Source organism: Acipenser ruthenus, chromosome 16, assembly GCF_902713425.1.
Source record: "Acipenser ruthenus chromosome 16, fAciRut3.2 maternal haplotype, whole genome shotgun sequence".
Taxonomy (NCBI): Eukaryota; Metazoa; Chordata; class Actinopteri; order Acipenseriformes; family Acipenseridae; genus Acipenser; species Acipenser ruthenus.
The window spans coordinates 9,002,378-9,018,382 of NC_081204.1; the positions used below are offsets into that span (position 1 = coordinate 9,002,378).

The 16,005-nt window shown below is 37.9% G+C and overlaps 4 protein-coding genes across 9 annotated transcripts; 2 read left to right on the forward strand and 2 right to left on the reverse strand.

Annotated features, from left to right (window-relative positions):
• Window positions 1–2,979: 2,979 nt before the first annotated feature.
• Window positions 2,980–5,865, reverse strand: LOC131697868 (uncharacterized). The gene is made up of 3 exons (XM_058989603.1): window positions 5,126–5,865; window positions 4,085–4,942; window positions 2,980–3,018 (listed from the first exon to the last, which is right to left on the reverse strand). Exons 2-3 carry the CDS (start codon window positions 4,670–4,672, stop codon window positions 2,980–2,982), a joined length of 627 nt encoding a protein of 208 aa, XP_058845586.1. The 5' UTR covers window positions 4,673–4,942; window positions 5,126–5,865.
• A 140-nt stretch (window positions 5,866–6,005) lies between these two features.
• On the forward strand, window positions 6,006–8,994 carry LOC131697722 (uncharacterized protein C3orf62 homolog). 6 transcript variants are annotated; one of them, XM_058988714.1, is made up of 5 exons: window positions 6,006–6,352; window positions 6,514–6,546; window positions 6,820–7,127; window positions 7,589–7,677; window positions 8,347–8,994. In XM_058988714.1, exons 3-5 carry the CDS (start codon window positions 6,820–6,822, stop codon window positions 8,583–8,585), a joined length of 636 nt encoding a protein of 211 aa, XP_058844697.1. In that variant the 5' UTR covers window positions 6,006–6,352; window positions 6,514–6,546; the 3' UTR covers window positions 8,586–8,994. The 6 variants fall into 6 exon arrangements, with proteins under 6 accessions (XP_058844697.1, XP_058844696.1, XP_058844700.1 ...); XM_058988717.1 differs by having other exon boundaries at window positions 6,010–6,352; window positions 6,942–7,127; XM_058988713.1 differs by lacking the exon at window positions 6,514–6,546 and having other exon boundaries at window positions 6,007–6,352.
• Window positions 8,995–9,769: 775 nt separating this feature from the next.
• LOC117411984 (glutathione peroxidase 1-like) lies at window positions 9,770–11,195 on the reverse strand. Its single transcript, XM_058988719.1, has 2 exons — window positions 10,869–11,195; window positions 9,770–10,363 (listed from the first exon to the last, which is right to left on the reverse strand). Exons 1-2 carry the CDS (start codon window positions 11,094–11,096, stop codon window positions 10,013–10,015), a joined length of 579 nt encoding a protein of 192 aa, XP_058844702.1. The 5' UTR covers window positions 11,097–11,195; the 3' UTR covers window positions 9,770–10,012.
• A 1,993-nt stretch (window positions 11,196–13,188) lies between these two features.
• Window positions 13,189–15,383, forward strand: LOC117412646 (probable protein BRICK1). The gene is made up of 3 exons (XM_034904180.2): window positions 13,189–13,347; window positions 14,259–14,341; window positions 14,861–15,383. Exons 1-3 carry the CDS (start codon window positions 13,230–13,232, stop codon window positions 14,885–14,887), a joined length of 228 nt encoding a protein of 75 aa, XP_034760071.1. The 5' UTR covers window positions 13,189–13,229; the 3' UTR covers window positions 14,888–15,383.
• The last annotated feature ends 622 nt before the right edge of the window (window positions 15,384–16,005 follow it).

Below are 16,005 nucleotides of genomic sequence, written 5' to 3' on the forward strand. Positions count from 1 at the left end.
TGCTCGATCTATCTACCACAGAAGCACCAGCTGCCTTTTAATAAGAAGAACTTTAAGTACAGGAACAATGCTGTAATTATCAAATCACATTTTTTAGGATTTTCCTTTTTTGGGGGCGGGGGATGTGGTATCGAAAACCATCTTATCGGGTGTAAAAATAAAAATGTGTAATAGGTGCCCAACTATAATCCAAAGCAGTAACGTTAACAGACGATGGACATTTGGCCCTAGGCTACGTGGTCAGTTACAGATATGCCTAGGTGGTTAACTACAACCATTTCTAGATGGCCAGTAACACTTCCAGTATTGAAAACCATCACATTTTGGTTTCTGAATATTCTGTGGTTATCTACCAACTAGGAGTGGCAAGGATTTTAAACCAATGTTTTAGACTGCCCCTTTCCTGTTCTGCACTGCACTGGATGATCTCTTGTGGATATTGGGGGAGAAACTTAATTCTGTTTTTTTTTTATTTATTTTGTTTTTAAAGCCTGAGAACCATCCATTTTTGATGGATGTTGCTGTTGAAAATTAAAAAAAAAAAAAAAAAAAAAAAATGTCGGAGGCAGCATTGTTGACAGCATTGCACTGAGTCAGAAGGGTATTGAAATGCATGTAGATATATGCACATTATTACAACACATTGAAGATGGCTGTGTTTGTCTACAAAAGCTGCACAGTACACAAAAAAAACACCTGTGCTTCTGTCTTTTACTGTAAAGGTAGATATGCACTTATCTAAGTTAATTGTGTGTGTTAGCATGTAGGTAGAAATGTTTGGTGCACATCCTTTTGTGTTCAGAAACACGAGTTTACAACTGCAGATATGTAATATCAGTGAACTGTCTGGCAGCAAGCTGCTCTGGGGCTTTTGAGGACACTTAAAATAAAATGTAAAAATGCATTCATTATGGGTCAGGGAGATCAAGGCTTCTTTGGGAACAGACTGTTTCTGGACACTGATAGCTGCTGTCCTGCCAAGATATCTTTGGCTGTCTCTTAGTTTAGACGTGTTTATGTCCTGGAAAAGTCTCGGTTTGTCTGAATTCTCAACAGCTACCCTTGTGATGCTTTAACTCCCACTTCCTAACTAACTTTCATTGCTTTGAGAAACAAAGGTGTCAACGCCTTTACTCTGCTATGCAATACAATTAGGCCTACCAACCTCAGAGATGCAGTAACATCAGTTATCTTTTATTTTTGATTAAAAACAGTGTAGAACTCCAAGGTGACTTTTTTGCTTAGACCTTACCGTGTAGGGTCTATACTAGAAGTTTAGATCTCACATCTGTAAGGGCGGTTGTATAATATGTATGATTGTCTTGTGGACCATGCTTATACAGAGTGGAACTCTGATGGATGGCCCTAGTTTAAGACTAGTATCTTGCAGTGTGTCTCTTAAGGTGAGAGACCCTGCTCCTAATAATATAAAGCAGTTGCATATAATCTGTAATTAAGGTTAGTTGCCCTGGTTCCCGATTCAAATACTGTTCTGTTTTGTTTCTACCCCCTCCCACCCAATCTTGATTAGCAACCACATGCCAGGATTGAATCTAAAGTATTATCCCAGTATAATGGTGCCTTCTGTTACGATGACAGCATTTAGTTAATGGTGGTTAGCAAAAGGTGGGTTTTGCTTAAAACCTTTCTGTCCACAAAATAGAATCACTATTTATTTTTTTCCCACACCAAGAAACAGGTCATCTGAGCTCCTTGGCTATGACACCCAACAGAATCCCAACAGTACTGTTCTGCAGTACTTTTGAAGACTGACCTGTTTGTTTCTGCAGTCTCATTGCATGAGAAACCTATTGAGAATCTTAAGGTTTAAGCTTTACGTAATTAAAATTAAAAAAAAAAAAAAAAAAAATATGAGTGTGGCACTGGTTTATTTGTAATGTTGTTTTGGGGCTATTGTTAAGGGGTGAGGGTTGTTTTGTATACTATAATTCACAGAAAACCAGGGCTCCAGGAGTTTTGGCTGTTCTCATTTGCTGTCTCCTTGTGCTTTTGTGGAATGTGTCCAATACATCTTGAAGGTGGTTGTTTCTGTTTTAAAGCCATTTCAAAATGGAGTAATAAAAAAAAAGTCCTTGGATGTTTACACGATCAATAAGTAACACCATCCATAAACAACTGGGATTGTTTTCAACAGTGACAAAATGTTTGAGCTAATGTTTTCTTATTTAGGGGTGCCAGAAGACTGCTGGGCTACCTTAGAAAAGAAAATCTGCCCCAATCCATTCTTTACAGTTTAAATATACAAGACAAGCCCCAGTTTTGATTATTGCTGTTTTTATAAGAAACAAATGTATTATTCAGCTCTTTAGACTTTTTCCTGTTAACAGCCCTATTTAATATTGAATGTATGAGCCCTCTCTCGCTCTGACACAAACTCTCGCTGTGATGGACTTTTAAAATCCGGTCTAATTATTGCAATCCCAGATTAGGGGCTAAAAAAAAAGACTACCGTTATGGGCTGGCAGAATTGTTTAATTGTAAATCCTGAATGCCTAATTTGCCCAATTGACCCCAAACCCTTGATTTACTGTTGTCAGGCTTGCACAGCAATGTGAACTACAATGTGAGGTGTCCTGGACCCCTGCAGATAATATATTGTACATATATAACAGAAAATTTAGAAACCTGTGTATAGATAAATGGGGTTATTGTGTTTAGTGTATGTACTATAGAATTTCAAACCTAGGTTTTTTTTTTTTTGTTGCTGACTGGCACTTTATAATATAAGTAGCTGGTTTTATTAAAATAAAGCTGTATTAAAAAGGAAGAAAATGTTTTTTTTTCTGTCTCTCATTGCAAATGATGAAGGTGCGTGTTCTTTGTGGCGCTTCATTTATTAACTCCCAATTTATATCTAGATTCTAGAGAAAACTGGCTTTGTCCAAAAAGCCTGTAGAAAATAGACCACTTTGCCATTGAGACCTTTGCCTGCAGGGTTATAGTAGTTGGCTCCATGAATTACAGCTTGAACATCCTCCAGAGTTGCTGCAAGATAATCTGCAGAAATAATCACGACTGGTTTCAGAGATCGGCACTAATCAAGACCACCAGGCAAAATATTTGAACAAAACCATCTACGCTTGGAATGGTGCCACAGCTCCCGCATGCTCAATTCTGTACTGGCAGAGGGTCCGGTACACTGGATAGCTTCTTGGGGACTGGTGACCCAAAAGTGGTTTTACTGTTATTATTATACATACTAATATTAACAAATAAATACAAAAATCTCAGTTAATTACTGTGACTAATACTATATTTTTTTTAATTCAGTACGCTGTATTACAAAATAGTTTTGATTCACTATGTAACACAATTTTTGTTCCTGGGTAGTAAGTGTTATTTCCTAATTGCTTATGCCTCAAAAGTATAGAAAATGGCTACTATTCCCCACAAACTTTGCTTTTGTGACCAGGACAGTGATATTTTGAAATTTACCTATTTCCAATGAGAAAACGGGCGAATTTGTGCCTTTTCGTTCACATAAAGTCCGAAAAAAAACAACATATGAATCCAAATTAACATGTATTTATACTAAAGTAATACAAAAATGACTACAAAAGATTTAGAAGTGAGTAGTTTTTCGAGATTTACGATTATACTGTAAATCACTTTCACGAATCAGCCCCCAAATGTAGTCTCCCATCATGTTCTCGTTATACTGTTCTTGGTAGCAGTGTTCAAAGTCCAGTATATCCTGGTGGAAGCACTCGCCTTGCTCCTCCGAGTACGCTCCCATGTTCTCCCTGAATTTATCAAGATGAGCATCAAGGATATGGACTTTGAGGGACATCCTACAGCCCATTGTGCCGTAGTTCTTCACCAGAGTCTCAACCAGCTCCACATAGTTTTTGGCCTTGTGATTGCCCAGGAAGCCCCGAACCACTGCGACAAAGCTGTTCCAAGCCGCTTTCTCCTTACTAGTGAGCTTCTTGGGGAAGTCATTGCACTCCAGGATCTTCTTTATCTGTAGTCCGACGAAGACACCGGCTTTGACCTTTGCCTCAGACAGCTTAGGGAAGAAGTCTTGAAGGTACTTGAAGGCTGCCGACTCCTTATCTAGAGCTCTGACAAATTGTTTCATAAGGCCCAATTTGATGTGCAGTGGTGGCATCAGCACCTTCCGGGGGTCCACCAGTGGCTCCCACTTGACGTTGTTCCTCCCCACAGAGAACTCGGTCCGCTGTGGCCAGTCCCGCCTGTGGTAGTGCGCCTTGGTGTCCCTGCTGTCCCAAAGGCAAAGATAGCAGGGAAACTTGGTAAAACCGCCTTGGAGACCCATCAGGAATGCCACCATTTTGTAGTCTCCTATGACCTCCCAGCCGTACTCATCATACTTCAAGGCGTCCAGCAAGGTCTTGATGCTGTTGTAATCCTCTTTGAGGTGCACCGAGTGAGCCAGGGGAAGAGACGGGTACTTGTTACCATTATGGAGCAGCACGGCTTTGAGGCTCCTGGATGAGCTGTCAATGAAGAGGCGCCACTCATTCTGGTTACAGGCGATTCCGATTGCCTCGAACAGACTGGTCACATTGTGGCAGAAACAGAGCCCATCTTGACGGGTGAAGAAGCTGGAAAAAGGTTGGTGACGCTTCCTCTGATCTGCGACTTGCACACTTTCATCCAACAAGTTCCACTGCTTGAGCCTAGACATCAACGTCTTCCTCGCTCTCTGACTTGCTGCTCTCTTCTAAAGACGGCTGCTCTCTCTCCGGAGGAGTGGGTACGGGGAGCTCATGGCAGTGTGGCACCGGGGCGATGGATGAAGGAAGGTCCGGATACGTGATAGCAGGTGCATTTTTGCCAGTCCAACGTTTGGAAGGGTCCACCATGCAGAAGTAGCTGTTGCTTGAGTGGTCAGTGGGTTCCCGCCAAATTCTTGGGATAGCGAACTTCATGGCTCTCTTTTCACCTCTGTACCATCCTACAAAAATACATTTATTTCACCCATGACTAATGTGTAAGAGATTCTCGCAACATTTTTCATATGTATTTTTTCAATAACATTGAAAATTGTAAAACATTTTAAAATTAAAAACTTTTACAATTTTAAAAATTTTAACAAATTTTATAACATAAAATTCCGAGCAACAATTGTCCATCTTACCTTCCAGAGTTTTTTTGCAGTGCTCGCAGGTGAAATGAGGTGCCCAGGGTTTGTCTTGATCCCCGACAGGCATGCCGAAATATGCCTTGTATGCCTCACACATCTTAGCAGATGCTTCCACGGAGTACTTTTTCGCTCTTGTCTTGATAAATTGGCCGCAGACATAGCAAAATGCGTCTGCCGGATGCTTGCAGCCTCTTGATGCCATCTCAGAAAAATGCAGATATGTATCCACTTAGGCAGCTGGAACTAAACTGAACTGGTGGGCTTAAGGCCCCTGTATTTATCCTACTATTTATATTACTGGAAAGTTCTAGAAGTTACTCCAAGTTTACTCAGCACTGAATCTATCTGGCATGTTCTGGAGAATAGGTAAATTTCAAAATATCTATACTTTTGAGGCATAAGCAATTAGGAAATAACACTTACTACCCAGGAACAAAAAAAAAAAAAAATTGTTACACGGTGTTATGAACAGTTGTAAAAGAAAACGGTAAACAAAAAAAGAATGTAGGCCTGGTTCAAGGGCTCTCCACATCTGAGAAAGGAAATTGTTTTGCAACAGTAAGTATAACCCGATAAGAATCTGTACAGATACAGCATAACAGGACACACGTCATTATTTACCTGACTTAAATCAGAATGTTCTCGAATTATTTGTAATTTCTCTGTTCAACATAATATAGTATTTCTCGTTCGCTACGTTGCTGCACGGCTCTAACTGGGTCAATGAACATCAGAATCACATTATTTACATGTAGTTAACTCAGTTTAATATATATATATTAAACCGTAAGTGAATTTGTTCAGTGTCCAGTCAAAACCGCTTGTTCGAAATCCCCGTAATCATCACTTGCAGGTGGTGTGTGGTGATGACTGGTTTTGAAAATAAATGGAAAGTTGGCACCCCTATGTAGAATTGAATACTATACAAATTACCAATATGTGTTATTTAACGTGAAAATAAACATCCGAGAATTGAGAGGCCAGCCACCTATGACACGTTCTATCTAAAAACAAAATCAGCAAGTCACAAGCAAAGAACGACAGAGTTAAACAATTCATGAAGCTAAAAATCATGTTAGTTTACTGCTCACAAAAGCAGCCCCAGCTGGGTACGCAATTCATTCAATCATCGAGCGGTGTTTCTTCGCGCGCTTCGTCGTTTTGTTTACTCGGAGCGCCTTGTTCTTGAGACCGACAAAAAAAGATAAGCCAGAGCTCACGGTAAGAAAAAGGGTGTAAAAACACAGTAATGTTTTGTAGTTTGTTTTATGTAAAGTTCGAGACTCTCGTTTCATAGTAACAAAAACTAACGTGGAGGGTGTGTATATTTGGAGTTTTTCTGTGTCAACTTCCTCCTGCTTTGGCCAGCTGTTTATTCACAGGATATACAGAAAGAAGAGGCGTATTTGGGATAAGTAGGGATTTGACCTTTACTGCTTTACACAATCACATTGACTACTCTGATGTTAATCACGTGTTTTGATAATCACTGCACATTGGTATTTAAAAGTTGTGTTCCTCTGATTGGATGCTAAACATTGGTATCCAATCACAATGCAAGGTGTTCATAGGCGTTTTTTTAGAGCATGTTGGTCAAAAACCACAAAAGAGGGTCTTTATAGTAAATCATGGCATAAAGACGATTTGTAATCTTGGTAAAAATATAACAACCTGTCCAATATTTTCAGATGTCTGAGAAGCTGAAGCAGTGCAGGCAGGGGCTAGCTGCAGCATTAGACCGTGCGTTAGAGGATGTCACCATAACACCCCCCAGCATCAAACATCCACCCTACCCTTTATACCCTCACAGCAAATCCAAAGAATCTGAGTCTCCTGCATATCTAGAAACAAGGGCTGAGCTCCAGCGAAGATCTCTCCCTGTCTGTTCACCTGGGCCCATGGTGTACCTCCCTACTGCGATCCCTATGGACCTGCATAGAAACTCCTCCCGTTCCTACAGCTGGCCCATCTCATTCAAAGAGGCTTTACCCACAAGGTACCCAACAAATGCTCCAGATTCCTGCGTCAGACAAAAGTATGAAAGATCTGAAAATGAATGTCGGGTATACCAATTTAGTTTTTATTCTTGAGCTGTTTGTTATGTATACAATATCTGTAAATGTGCTTGGCTTTAATTTGACACTAATCCGTAACTTTTTATAAATCAATAATAAACTATGAAATAAGTTCAGCAGACAATGTTTTAACAATGTAAAAAATACACTTTGGTGAAACTAGTCTCTATTCATTTTTACATGGGAACAATGGGGGAATTAGGAATTCTCTGTTGCCGCACATTTCTTATTTATTTTTGGTTCTCCTGAATATCGCAGTATCTGCATCGTGGGTTTACTTTTCCAAAATAACCAATATGTTTTAGTTTCATACACAGGTTTCAGCAAGCAGGTGTATTTTGGTGAAATGTATTTTACTCAAACAAGCTGTCTACCTTATCAGGCAAGAGACTTCCAGCCATTGCAAGGTGGACTGCCCATCTTCAAGCAACACAGAGGAAGCTTTAACTCAGGATCTGCTAGAAATTATAGGTAAACAAAAATAGCATTTGTTCTGTACAATCCTTTAAAATATACAGACATGAACACTGTCAAAATAAAATTAGAGAAGTCCAATTCTGAGACCTGAAAACCTATGTTATGTTTACCTGAACATATGGGTATCGTGAAATGCAATATTCATTTCTGTATCTTAAGAAATCCAAGTTTGTTTTCTTCACTTTCGACTGTGGTTGGTTTCCTTACTCCATCAGGTGGAAATAATATATAGAGAGAGAAGTTGGAAGTTAATCATTTTTTAGCATTATTGTATTTGTTATAAAACTGTGTCCAGTACCTGTTTGAGGGTACTAGTGTTGATGCAAGTAGATACATTTACATCCGTTTTAGAGCTAGTATAATTTGTATGAGAATGTTTCTGCTTTATAATGTCAGTGAAAGTGGAATGGTGTTATGCCTTTGCCACTAACTATTTTTGATATGTAATCTGACACTTAAAAAAAAGAGAGCACAGTAGTTTAGATTGCATTATAATCATTTAAACTGCTTCAGTCTGACAACCTGAGTTAAATGCTAGTGGAGTTAAATGATCCCCTTACACACAAAATATTACGTACTTATTAAAAGCTGCATCATAAGTTGAGTAACACATATGTGCAGTTTGCTGATTACGTTATTTTGTTGTTTTGTTTTTTTCAACAGAAAGTTCTGGTATACAGACATTGGAGGATCTTGTGGGGAAGCTGGAGTTTGAGAATGAGTTAAACCGGGTGTGTAATAATCCCAGTCAACAACAAGGGGGCAGCCTTTCACAGATGCTGGAAGATAATGTCGTCAACCTGACTCCCAGAACATCTGAAGACAACAATATGATTGAGGCTGTGTTGGATATGGAGCAGGAGTATGATTTATCAGTGTATTACAGCAATCTCTTATCATAGCACTCACAAGCGCAGAACCTCTACAGGTGAAACAGAAACCTATCGATTTGGAAAGCAAGGCCAATTTCAAGCAAAGATGGTACTACCTTTTTTTTTGCAATTCATAAAAATACTTTAATAGTAAAACAGGTGGTTTAGAAAGTTCATGGGCTAGAACAAAAAAAAAGTTAATTTCATTAGCTTCATTAAAACCATGAGTGTTTTGGTAGATAAGCATTGTTTCTATAATGTATGTCAGCACAGTAACATATACCCCTCACCTTGACATTTGATCCTACACAGTAAGATTTTTTTTTTTGTTTTAAATCTTTGCCAGGGTTATATGCTGCTAATTTATTAATGTCAGGATATCTGTAACAATTGGTTAATATATTATTTATTTGTGTAATAAATTCAACCTATTGTATTATTTTGGTTTCCCATTTGCAGTAAACAGTAACATGTATTTACACCATTTGCTTTGTCAAATGTCAAGTATGAAGGCAAATTGATAGTTAATAAATATGCCATTTTTCATTTGGTTAAGGTCAAGTATCCATTATACATTCATGGTGTTAGTACAGTCTTCTTTGTAAATGTTTGTCTAGCTAGTTTTATATTGTCTCCTTTTTTTCATACTGCATTTTTTGAAAGTTTAATTTTGTGTTGGTTATGACATGAGGCATTCAGATTCAGAAAAGAGCCAGATAAAATATCTGAAATTGTATTGCTTCTAACCATAATTCAAGTACTGAACAATGGTGAAGAAAATACTTAGAAACTGCCAAGTCACCCTAAATAAGGCGTTGTCGTATCCTTGAAGCACTGACACAAGGCCAGCAAATGTGAACAGCACAAACCTTGACACAGACACATTTATATTGGGGTTTTCAACTAGGCCCATACGGGTTAATAATTGCATCATTATAGCTGTGAAAGTTCTGCAATACTGCGCAGTTTCTTAATAATGTTCTATTCTGGATCAATTCAATTAAAGACCTGAGCTTTCACTTCCCCATTGACATTATAATTTTAGAACGGAAGAAAAAATGTGTATGTTGCAAACATTTCAACACATTTAACTACTATGTGCAGATAAGGTGTGCAATTGCCTTGCTATATTTACCCAAGCATTCTGGCCAACCATTATCTTAACTTGCAAGTTTAAACAAAAATAAATGAATAACCAAACACACAAGTCATCATTAAGTAAGAACACTTTATTTTTTGACATTACAAAACTTCAGACTGAACCATGCTTTACAGGGGCCAAGCACTAATGTAATTTCAGACATTTACATTTACATCAGACACCCTTCTCCCAATATGTTTTAAAGGGTACCTTCATACAGTAAATGTCTAAATACAGCAGCACCGAGCACGAGAAAGCACAGGCAGTTTTTTAAAGCACTGCTTGTGTCTCTGTGACGGCAGGACATACGGACGCTCTATTTCACCAGCTTCAGCAAGTTCTTGATGTCACCTTCGATATCAATAGTAAGGAACTTTCTGCTGTAGCGCTTGAATGGTTCCCCGTCGGGGCCAATGAGGAACTTCTCGAAATTCCAGGATATGTCATTCCTGCAGACGGGGCTCCACACAATAAACTTGGGGTCAGTCATCAGGGACATAGGGTCATCACTGGGGTGGGGCAGTTTCTCCTTCAGGAAAGTGAACATGGGGTCTGCTTCCTTCCCATTCACATCAACTTTCTGAAGCAAGGTGAAATTAGGCACAAACCCATTCCCCGGACGGACATACTTCAGAGAGATTAGAATCTCATCACCCTTGCAATTCTCCTGTTGATCAGAAAACAAAAAACTGTTTATAGCAACCATGGCCAACCAGCCCCTGACAGAAAAGAAAGCTACCAGAAGAGAATGGAAAAAAGCACAAAACACAAAAAAGCAAAAAATTGCCTGTTTCCTTGTACAGTACAAAGCATGAACTGAACTGAGTTTTGAGAAACAATAAGGTGTATTGTACACCTTGTGCCACCCTGCAGTTAACAAGCAGTAACTAGCATAGACACAGCTATTGTTTGTTAGTCGAGACGAATTTCATTTCTCATTATGACAAATCTTGGTTAATTAATTCCCGGGGATTTTACTATGATTATTGACCCTATTCACAAATATTTAATGCAGTGACCTTTTATTTTAATAAGCGCTGAATTTCCGTAGACAATACAATTCGTTATTTAAATACGAATTGTATTTAATAAACAAAAGCTAAAGTTAGTTAAATGCACAACTACACAGTATGACTTGTCGATATCTCCGGTAGAAAACTTAGTAAGTATACCTGGTATCCGAACTGGTTACAGGGCACCCCCAGCACAACAAGTCCCTGGCCGCCGTAGCGCTCCTGGAGCTCGTTCATCTGGGTGTAGTCCCTGGTGGTTGTGCCTCAGAGAGACGCCACATTCTCGATCAGCACCACTTTGCCTTTGAACTTGGAGAAATTCAGCGTTTCTCCGGTGTTCAGGATCTTAGCAGAGAAATCGTAGAACTTCTTTATCCCTCCAGCCATTTTCAAACTCACGGTGCTCTAATTTACTGACAGTCCCTTTTGTACTAATACGAGACAACCGGTAATCGTCTTCTCGCCTCGCCCAGGTATTTATTACGCAGGCAAAATGGAAACCGGGCGGGGGGGGGGGGGGGTTGTGGGTTGGAGTTGCGGTGGATTTTTTGAGAAGCTGGTATTTACGACTACAATATACATTACAGGCCTTATGGGTTACACAATTACAAACTGCTGTAAAAAATTCTCTTATCGGCAGCTTTAAAAATATATACATTTGTAAGGTGAGCATATTCCGTGAGACAGGTAAAACGTACCAGAATGCATTGAGTTGTGAGTTGAAAAGCCTGAACTGTCCTAAACTGTCACCTTATATATTTACCAAGTACACTTAAATCACCAAACTTAATTCTGCCTCGCCATTTCTATTGAATAAATAATTAACCATGACCCATTTTTGCAACACAAGGCACCCTGCATTATCACTTTGCAAACAAATATAGTAAAACACATGTACAGACAGCTGTACTGTATGTCCCTTTGAGATTGTAACCTCTTTTATGAGAGCTGACAAAGAAGGCAACAGCTCAGATTCATGCAAACACTTCATACAACCCACTATAGAAAATAAGAAAAACAGCCATGCGTCCATCACACAGGAATACTTATTGTACATGTTACACATTCATAATTATAGCACTATAACCAAACTCTTAATAGTGAACTAAATGTACTGTAAACATGATGGAAAATGAGCGTGGGTGTTAATAATATGTCTCAACCATGCAGGGAAATGCATTTTATATCAGCTACACTTCAATAAAAAAATAAAATAAAATAAAATTTAAAAAAAACATAAACTTAAGGGAACTCTTCACTACATTAAATGACAAAAAACGGTTTACAGTGTAACATGTGAAAGAGGAGATTTTAGTTCCGGGCACCATGGTGGGCAGAGAATAAGCAGGAAGTGTGATTAATTAATAATAACTGCTTCGTAATGCTTACACTACAAACCCCCAGATTTCCTCTTTCAAATTGTCTAATACCGTACATCAGTTCTCGTCGTTTAGCAGATGTAACAGAGTTTAAAAAAACATTACAAATCATATCTAATACAAATACAGTAGAGCACTGTAGTTGATTTTTGTGGATGCTACAGTTTTGAATTGTCAGTCTTTTTATTACAGGGCTATGGTGAATATGTTATGCCAAAATTCAAAATAAATACATAAATAAATGTTTAAATAAATAGATATATAGGCATGTATGTGTTTATTTCGATGTTTATTTATTTATTCATTCATTTTTAATTTGGACTGCAGCTGTTATTTGTTAAATAATAGCTTTCAAGAGAAAATCTGGAAACAGATATATTTTTTTCCCTATATTTATAGATGGATTACCGTACCACTCAGTAACATTTAAAAACTGTCATGGATATTTTTGTTTGTCTTAATCTACAATTGCTGTTTTCATGCAACGCCCTATTTTATTTCATTTTTACAACACATTGTAATATTTGTTGTAAATAAAAAATAAGTAACCAAATAGTATAACATCTAATTAGTGTAACAGCTGCGGTCTACATCTGGTTTAAAAAATTCAGTCATGATGTATGCAGTACTGTCAGACATTCGATCTTCACCCATTCAAATTTATTTATAATTCCAAAGAAGACTGATTCACGAGCATGACTGAAAGAGAGTGAAGTCTCTAGAGCACCACCACGTGTTATATCTGCATCACTGCAAACTGTATATTGAACAGGAATAAACAGTATTAAGGCTGCACTGATCATAAATTGAGTGGCAGAAAAAGACTGCACCACACCATACATGTGCACCCACCCTTCTTAAACTCTGACATGATCATCTTGCATTTTTTCCAGTATGCTGTCATTGGGCCATTAGAAGAGGGCTGTTGACACATGTGTAAGAAAACTAAAAACTAAACTTGAGCACCATAGCACTAAGTGGTGAAGTGACAGCTTGAGTATCCACGTTGTTTAAGCGTTTATTATGCTTAAAGTGAAGGCGGCTTTTAAAAATACAGCACCAGATTAAATTAAGCGATAGACTGCAATCCTGGATTGTTGCCGATAGACGGCGCTGTGTCTAATTTATAACCCTCAAGAAAATGGCCGGTCAGGAGGATCCTGTTCAGAGAGAGATCCATCAGGACTGGGCAAATCGGGAATATATTGAGGTGATAACCAGCAGTATCAAGAAGATAGCTGATTTCCTCAACTCTTTCGGTAAGGGAATTCTAACTGAAATAAAAACTGAGTTGGGTAAAGCTTTTAAAAGAGAAACACAAGTATCCCGGTGCAAGTGAGGCCGTATCCGACCCCTTTAAGTTAAAACGACACCACGTCGCTGTATTCAATGCAGTGTTGTCGGTAATAATAACATATGAAACTAGTTTAACGATGTCAGTGTCACACGGGTTTGTAATGATAACTTTACTGTAAAGCAGATAAAAACGTGCTTTATGGTGGCTAGCTTGACTGGAGCCTTCACCATCTATTACTTATGTGCTGTATGTTCCGGTGTGTTTACATTTATCAATCTTACTGCATTGGTGTAAAATATATATATATATATTTATATATAATTATTTTGAAAACCAATAAATAAAGCTGCAACAAAAACAAAGTTGTCTTATTCTCATCTCGGCTAAATTTAAAATATGAAAGGCTTTATCCATTGGGCCTACCAAAACAAAACACTTCCCGTTTACTGTCCAGTGCAAGGCTGCTGTCAAATCTCGGTAATTGCTGATAATATATTATTCGTTATCCAAGAGATGAAGTCTGACTTACACCTAACCCTTTACCAGGGGAAGCTTCCCCTGTTTCTTTAGAGCAAAAAGTATTTCTGCCGGTTATGCCAATATTTTGTACATTTATTTTATGGTTTATATTTGGTTAAAGATACGAGATTTTATTAAAGTACACTGTACTTTTTAATGAGGATCATATACCAGTGGTACTAGCATCAAAATATGTGAATTCATTACCTATACTGCTGGAAACTCACTTGTATCAGTTAGTGCTTTACAACAATAATACTAGTGTCTGCTAAGAAATTCTGATAGCCCAAAACCAACTCTGCCGTACATTAAATGTATTTCACATACATTGATTAAAACTATTTCCGTTCTCAGACATGTCCTGTCGGTCCCGGTTAGCAACTCTGAATGAGAAGTTGACAGCATTGGAGAGGAGAATCGAGTACATTGAGGCACGGGTAAGAATTTGGGACAGCATTGCTTCTTCAACATAGACTCTGATAACACCCCAAAAGTTTCCTTTGAAATGTCTTATTTCGGTCTTTCTCATGTGGACTCATGGTTGTGGCTTGACCACTTCAAAATTAACATAATAATCCCTGGTGACGATTACAGGTGGGTCAGACACTTGTTATAAAGAAATGCAATACTAATGCTTGTGACAGCACTTAAATTGTACTGTGCCATTAAAGTACTTGCTACTAAACTGTATTAGAAAATAATTACTTGATTGATTATGCCTTGCATGAAGTCCAGTAGCCTGGCATACAATTAAGTTATTTTTTATTGATTAGTCACAAATTAGATGAAAATGATTCTGCCTGGGCAGAATGAATATTCAGGTTTCTATTTAATCACCTTTTATAAGGAATACTGTAAGAACTTTAAAAGCTCTCACATTTTTCTATTACCTGCACAAAAAGATGCAATATTATTAGAGTACTGACTCAAGGCTTTTTCTTTTTCTTTATGTATAGGTAACAAAGGGCGAGACTTTGACTTAGACACCATCAAGATACCGGATGGGTGACAAGCAACCACAACTGTACAGAACGGCAATCAGACATCACTTTTCTTTCTCCCATTTATTTGAAATTATGCCTGTGTATTTTAAATCTGTATTAGCTTGCAAGGAATGACTAAAAGGTCTTTCCAAAATAGAAGTGGGCTTCATGTTCTGCCATGTAGCCACTGAATCTCCAGGCAGGGCCATACTAAAAAAAAAAAAAAAAAAAAAAGATAATTAACTTATTTGGTAAATTCCTGCTTGCAGAAAGTGCTGAGTTGTCTGGGGCAGCACAGCAACAAGAATGTCCTCCCTCTAGCAGAGCAATCCCCAGCACAGCAAGGGGACAGCGTTAAGTGCCAAGTTCATTCTCCTGCCGTGGTTATATATTCTGTTTCTTTTGTCAAGTTTTAACAGTTGTATTCCTATGTGTAACAAACTGTATTTTCCATTTGTGTTTCGATAAATTAAATAATAAAGTTCAAGAAAATTTGTATTTTTGTATTTTTTTTTTTGGTGATACATGCAGCAGTCATACAAGCCATGTCTTTGTTTTCTTCACTTGTAACTTGTTTACTGCCAAATAGAAAATATTACAAATTCAAAACATAATACAATTGTTATTTATTTTTTGGTTTTAATTATATTTTTTAGAATTAAATACTGTATGGGTGGCATGGAGCTAGTGCCGGCATTGCTCAGTAAAATTAATTATTGGATTCATTCTTGTATCACTGAATCTGTGTGTTACAACTGTAGACTTTATGTCTTAAATCTGAAGTGGTGTTCACTATTTTGTATGAATTGGTGGGACACAAGTGTATAGAGTATACTGTATACTCATGAATTTGTGTTTAAAAGGACAAAGTCTAACGGCAGGTTATTCAAAAAAGTGGAGAACCCAAAATTGATACGAGCTTGGCTTGGATATCTTCACATGTGGGGGTAATGTAAAACAGATTCTAAGGTGGGGTGAAGGCGAATTGTCAGAGAATATAAATAATTCAATAATAGTGAAACTAGCATATTTGTGTGTCAGATTTAATGAACAAGTGAAAGAAAACGTGTGAGAATAAACGTGCATTAAAATAGCCCTATTATAAAATGTATCAAATG